General features: G+C 36.2%; 1 protein-coding gene across 1 annotated transcript; it reads right to left on the reverse strand.

Moving 5' to 3' along the window:
* Nucleotides 1-370: 370 nt before the first annotated feature.
* LOC140827302 (uncharacterized) lies at nt 371-1160 on the reverse strand. The gene is made up of 3 exons (XM_073189952.1): nt 1010-1160; nt 887-922; nt 371-840 (listed from the first exon to the last, which is right to left on the reverse strand). The coding sequence occupies exons 1-3, from the start codon at nt 1158-1160 to the stop codon at nt 371-373; spliced, it is 657 nt and encodes a 218-aa protein (XP_073046053.1).
* Between the last annotated feature and the right edge of the window lie 6419 nt (nt 1161-7579).

The following is a 7579-nucleotide window of genomic DNA, read 5'->3' on the forward strand; positions in this document are numbered from 1 at the left end:
ATATTTTAAAACTGATGTTGAGGTATGGTTATAGGCTTAAATGATTATGGACGCAATAACCAAGGATATCAGAATACTCTGATATATTCACCAGAGCCAATTTTCCAACGGATACCCCTCAAAATCAAGTCTCTTCCCCATAAAATATTGTGCCATAAGATGGAGATGATCCAAGTGAAGCATGAAGAAAGTCAGTGGAGGGGAAATATTTAGCCTTGAAAAGACGACTGAGTAGAGATGAAGGATTTTGAATCATTCTCCATCCTTGCTTTGCTAAGAGGGCCTGATTGAATTTATGAAGATCGGGAAATGCTGAACCCCATTTAGCTTTTGGTTGGCATAATATGTTCCGATTTTTCTAGTAAATGCATTAGTTCTTGTTGTTACTCCACCAAAATTTCATAATCATCTGTTGTAAACAGTGACATAACACGTAAGAAATTTTGAAAATCGACATAGTGTAAATAGACGTAGCCTGAGCAACAGCCTTGATTAAGATCTCACGATCGCCAGCAGAAAATAGATTATGTTTCCAAGCCTGTAATTTGCGCCAAACCCTTTGTTTAATGCCATCAGAAACCTGGTTTCTGTTGCGACCAATGAAAGCTGGAAGGCCTAAGTAAATTTCATAGGATTCATTCTGTGGCATATGAAGAGCAGTATAAACCTGTGATTTGTGTTCTGCGGAAAGATTTGGACTAAAAGTAATTGAATATTTTTGAAGATTGATTACTTGTCCAGATGCATCTGCATAGGTAGACAACACCTCCCTAATATTAGCACAATTAAGCACATCAGTACTTCCCAAAATCAGACCATCATCAGCAAAAAAAAAGATGGCTGATAACAAGATCCATTCTTGCACGTTTGATACACTTTATCAAACCAGCCCCCACTCGACTGTTCAAAAGATTAGATAAACCTTCAGAGCAAATAAAAAACAAATAAAGAGAGAGGGTACACCCTTGACGAAGACCACGACTCGGCATAAAGTTACCCACTGGATTACCATTCAAAAATACAGAAAAACTCGAAGAGGTAATATATCGTAGAATCAACTCCACCCATTTATCCGAAAAACCCATCTTCTTCATGATAATATGAAGAAACTCCATTTCCACTCGATCATAAGCTTTGCTAATATCCAACTTTATGGCCATTAACCCTAAGTTTCCTTTCTTTTTTTGACGCGAAGTATGAAGGCACTCAAAAGCAACTAGGATATTGTCTGTGATTAAACGACCTGGTATGAAAGCACTTTGTTCTTGAGAGATAAAGATTGGTAAAATATTCTTCAGTCGGTTTGCCAAAGCTTAAATTTAACAATTATTTTTTCAATAACATTACATAAACTAATTGTCTGAAAATGTGAAACTACAGTGGGTTTCTGAACTTTTGGTATGAGAATTAAATTTGTAGAATTCAGATCACCAAAAAGGGAACCATTATTAAGAATGTCCAAGCAAACCTGAGTTATATGTGCACCAATCAGATTCCATTGATCTTGGAAAGAACCCGTATGAAACCCATCCGGACCCGGAGCTTTCCAAGGCTTCATGTTAAAAATTGTTGTCTTAATTCCATCATGAGAGAAAGGCCCTTTCAGTTGATTGACCATCTCAGAGGATAGTCATTGATGCATCCCTGTTAGAGCATGTTCTATAACCATAGTATCTAGACTCGGGGTAGTGTATAGCTGTTGGAAATAATCCTGAAATATTGTTGCGACTGAATTTGAATCCGAGATCCAATGATTATCTGAAGAAAAAATCGCCTGAATATAGATTTTCCCTTGTCTTCGAGAAACCCGCCGATAAAAAAATATTTGTATTATGATCACCTTCAACAAGCCAATTCCTAGCTCGTTGTTTCTAGTAATGTTCTTGTAAATTCAGCAAATGATCCAACTGAGATTAAAATATTGGATAGTGGTATGGAGAGTCGAGTTGTTCCTCTGGTTATTGAGATGTGATATGGTATTTTGAATATCACCTATTCGGCGATTAATGTTACCAAATTTTGATTTGCCCCACTGTTATAATTTCTCCCCACACACTTTAAGCTCTCGAATCAAGCCATTATTGTGATGAATTGAAAAGGATCCTCCATTAATCCATAGGTTCTTAATGACCTCGTTGAATTGAGGACATGATCGCCAAAGTGGTTCAAAACGGAATTGTCTACGAGCTAGTCCTCTTTCTATGCCTTCTTTAGCTTTATCTTGTAAGACAAGGTGGAGTAATATGTGGTCAGAAGCAAAATAATCCAAATGACTAACCATTTTCTCAGGAAACAGATCTAACCATGCAGTCGTGGCAACCGCACGATCAAGACGTTCCTGTATTTCAGAAGGAAGAGAACGATTATTTTTCCAAGTAAAATGTGGACCTCTGTAACCCAAGTCTCTTAATCCACAAGAATCAAGAGTATCCATAAATTCAAGCATTTGGGTCGTATTGCATGTATTTCCTCCCAGTTTTTCATGCAGATGTATTATTTCATTGAAGTCGCCGATGACAAGCCAAGGAATGATATTGAGAGATTCAAACCTTCGCAATAACCACCATGAGTGAACACACTGTGAATGATCCAGATTCCCATAAAATCCCATAAATCACCAACTTATATCACCTTCAGAGATAACAACTGCATCGATATGGCCTCGATTGAAACTTTGAATATCCAATGTCCAGCTATCATTCCAAAAGAGCGCGAGACCACCACTGGGTCCAACACTATCAATGGTAATACTGATGGCAAAACCGAGTCAATTTTTTAATTTTGAGGGTTTAATCCAAAAAGTTTGGTTTCCGAGATGAAAACCAAACTGGGGGAGAACTTACGAATGGACATGCGTAAGAGATTAACAGCTTGAGTATCCCCCAATCCTCGAGCATTCCAACTAAAGACTAGCATTGGTATCGGAGGGGTTGCCTAGCAGCAACCGCCGTTGGATCAATACTTTCACCAACTACAACTTGATGGTCATGGAGAGTAGCTTCTCCTGAATGTAAGCTAAGAGTTCGTTTCTTGTTGGATGGTTCATCATTGTTCGTTGCCTTGATATTAGAATTGGCTCACTACATTCTAGTGCATCAGGAACATGAATGGTTCTTTTTTTGCTACCACTTGAAATGTCATTTGGATCATTTTTCCTTTCTGAAGAGATATTGGGGATGTCCTCTCTCTCAATCAAATGTTGTTTGATCGATTCAGGCATCGACCCAATAGCAGTGCCAACAAGAGAGAGATCACATTCAGCTCAGAGCCAAGGGCCGAAAGGGTAATCTATGTACTTTCGATCTTTGGTAAAAGTGTGACGGACACATTCTTTAGCTACATGTACGAGGATACCACATTTATTGCAGTAGTCCGGGAGGTGCTCATATCGTAGGCCCACTGCAAAAATCTGGGTCGAATTATGAAATGAAATCTGAGCCACCCTGGGTAAGGGTTTATTGACATCAATCATAACATGTACCCTCATATACAACCCCAGACATCGTCCTTGGTCATTAGAATCCACTTTGATAGCCACTCCTATATTGTCACCCACCATCATTCCAACCTCTGAAATCATTTATGTCACTGGTATATTAAAAGCTCTAACCCAAATTTGCGTAGACTGAAAAGTTCCGATCTCACCTGAGGGAAAGCCATCAAATTTATTGAGAAAGAGTGGTGCTCTGTCGTAGGACCAAGGCTCCATTTCCAAAATGTGTTCAATATTACGTCTAGATCTTCAAAAGTGAATAGAAATGTATTTTCGGCTATTGGCTTACATCTCATTCCTTTGCTAATACGCCAGAGTCTTTTTAGAGTGTCGCACATAGAATGCTTGTTAATAAACCTTTGGGTTAAAATTTTCCACATTAACCCAACTGGGATGAGTTTCCGTCCCTTCTATGAGATTTCTGCTGGGATGGATATCACATTGTCTTCTTCATCCATAATGAATAAGGTGTTCCATTTGTCCAGGAGAGGTTCCATAACCGGTGGTATCGGCGATGAAGGTTTTTACCGACGAGTTTGATAACAACGAGGAGATAAGATAAGTCAGAATAGTACACGCTACCTTGACGTTGAGTAAGTTTGAAGAAAAAGTAAGCACCGTTTGGTTTATTGGATGGTATAATTAAGGAAATTTAGTAAGAATGACGAGTAAAGTTAAAGTTTTGGATAATTATTGTATATTGGATAATATATATTATGTTCTGTATCATTTTCAGTTGGATAATAAAATGGTCAATCCCCAAAAAACCTTTTGCTCTTTATTAATTTTATTATATTTGATGCTTTTGTTCACCTCAAATCATCTTTCTCTCCACACCAGTAGCATACATACTGGTTCATCTTTACGTAAAACTCTTTTCTGTGAACGCCAGCATTTCGTCGGGTGAAAACGGTAAGGGAACACATTTATTTTTACCATATTTTTGTATTATTCATTTTCTATTTTCTTCAAAAGAAACCCCAAATTCCAGTTTAGATTAGGTGTCCTTTTGTTTCGTGTCGTAGTATGATTATATGTTATTGTTGTAATATTGCTTCATTTCATTAGGCTCTGACCAGTCGCCACATATAATCACTCATATTTGTAATTTGATATCGTATATAACCTTGATAAATTTTTGTTCTAAAACCTAATTTTTGTTTTTGTAAATATGTATATTTCACTAGGTCACTACATATTAAATTTATATAATAAATTATATTTAATTAATTACATGGTTTTATTTTGTATTGTGAGTTAATGTGTTCAATTCTTAGTTGTTATGGAGACAAAGCCAATACCTGAATGCCAGTGTGGCAATGGGTTTGAAACGTCCTCATCTTTTATTGCTTTAAAAGTACTAGTAATTTTTTTTTTTTTCTACTAATCTTGATTTTCGAAAATCACCATGCAACACTAGAAAATATTTTCATAAAATATTTTGCTCTCTTTAAAATAAAACCTCGATCAACTAGTATATCAAAACTCGAGTGCAATTGTCGTAAAATAAAATCGTCTACTGTTTTACCAAGTTTAAAAACAATAAGTTTGAAAAGTATAGCTCATACTATAACCTCTCAAAACCACTCATACTCATGATAAAAGTCATAAAATCTTTTAACGTAAATCATAACATATATGCGGAAACTAGCGTCGGTCCTCGGGTCATGTGCACCTTCAGTCCAGTCGGATCAACCATCAAGACCTCCATTAGCATTATCATGATAACCTGCATCCATCACACCTAGTGAGTCTAAAGACTCAACACACCATAATCTTTATAACGAGTAATACGTAATACAGTCAATATATAACAGTGAAAAATACTTGTACTTAAAATATCGTTTTCATGAAGATGCATAAACTTTAAACATAAACGTTTTCGTAAACATTTTCATGATGCATAAAAACATTTTCAAAAGGCATAAACATATCACTTAAACATATTCATATTCATGTCCATATTCGTATCCATATTCATATTCGTATTCATGTTCATGTTCGTGTTTGTTGAATTCAGATCGTTGATTGTGACTTTCATATACGTGTTAGGCGATGGATCCATCTACATGTAACCACAGTACTGGGCGGCGGGGGACACCAGCAACACTCTCACCGGTCAACTGGGCCCTGGCCTTACGTAATATCATATCATCATATACATATACATGTCCGTGTCCGAGGAAATACGATCGTCAGGCTCCCACTGGGACCATAACCCTCACGATATCTCCAACATATCATCGTGTTAGTCACAATCCATTCACATCATTCAACATGTTATCATCACTGAATAAAAATCATGCGTATAACATTTTTTTTTTCATTTTAAACCAAGCATGCAACATGTCTTTTAACGTTATCGTTTCATCATAAAAATCCATAGACATCTAAAATGACCATTTTAACATTTAAAATCATAAAATAATCATTTTAACTTGTAACCATTCATAAACATTAAAAATAATCATATTAGCATATAAAACAGCAAATAGGGCACTGCCATGACCTTTACTAATTTTTAGGTGTAAAAAGACCGTTTTACCCCTGGACTCGTCATTTTACGTTTTCGACTTTTTCTTGATTTCACGACTCTAACATGTCCCAAATAATTATTTAAGCCTACAAGAATTTTCTCATATTTTTATTTAGCTTAATTCGATGACTTTTAAATTTATCTTTAAATATAGCGTTTTAATGCGTTTTAATCCCGAATTAAACCAAAATTTCATATAAAATTCCCAAATTAAAAACTTAGACTTATAATAATCATTTAAGCTTAAACCTAATTTTTCATAATTTTATAAAGCTTAAAACTAGACTTTTCAATTAACTCGTTAATTAGCGTTTCGCGCGGCGATTAAATTCCGAATAAATCCAAAACTCGTTATTTTGACCCCAAATTTTAAACATAACCTTTTTATGATTTATTCTACCCTTCCAAGTCGTGAGCCGCCCCCGTGGACCCTTGGATCATTTTTTTGATCTTTAATTTTCGTTTTTGACCCTTTATCGAACATACCGAGCCATCTCCCAATTTACCCGAGCCACGCCCGAGCCACCTTGAACCAAAACTTAGCCAACTCACCTAGGGACACTACTGTGCAAGCCCAGCCCGTAAAACAAGCCCTAGCCCGCTCAAAAAGCTCCTGGAACTTGACCCAAAAATCTGTGGTGTTGTGTGTGTGCTTCCTTGTATGTCTAGAACACCCAACCCCTTTAAATCCATGACAGTACTATGCATCCAGTTTGATTCGTTGGTGGTTTCCGTAAGTTTGGCAAGTGTTCTAGGCCTTAAATCATGTATAAACCTTGCTTGAACATGTCCTAGTCATGGCAGCCCCATTAGCTCACATAAAACATGATTTTGGATCAAAAATTCCCAAGTTATATACATGCCCATGCAATATTACGAAAATTTCAGAAAGTTTCTTTGTGATCTTCATGCAATCAATATGTAAAACAATTATATGATATGATGGATGAGAAAAGGAGATTAGGGTGTGCCTTTGCGTAGTTTACGCTCGAATATCCGTTGACGACGAAGAACGGAGGAAACGACGAGGCAAGAACCGCACGAAAATCCCTCCAACTACGGCTGCTGCCCTTGGTTTTTCTTATTTCCAGAAAAGGTGCCGTGTGTGTGTGTGTTGGAGCTTGAGAGAGTTTTAAAAGTTTTAAAAGTGGGTGGCCGATTGATGGTTCTAGAATTGTGGCAAAAATACACTTTAAATACTAGTTTAATTTTTTCTAACTAGGCTTAGGCCTATTAAGCCACAAAATTAAAGCCCATTTAAATTACTTAGATTTTAAATAAAATAATAGTAAAGTTTTCTTTTGAAATTAAATGTGAATTTATTAGCCGGGTAGCTCGAAAACTCGTATTTTATTTAAAAAAATCCAATACCGATAAAATATACGTTCCGGCGTATAAAATCACCTCAAAACCCGATACTTTCAAAATTTTACTTAAAAACATCGGCCGCATTTTAAATAATTAAAAATAACTATTTAATAAAAATCTTTTACATTTTTAGCCCTCGGTCCCCGTTCCTCGATCATCACTTGAATCTCCTTAAAAATTAC

Source organism: Primulina eburnea, chromosome 3, assembly GCF_022965805.1.
Source record: "Primulina eburnea isolate SZY01 chromosome 3, ASM2296580v1, whole genome shotgun sequence".
Lineage (NCBI taxonomy): Eukaryota > Viridiplantae > Streptophyta > Magnoliopsida > Lamiales > Gesneriaceae > Primulina > Primulina eburnea.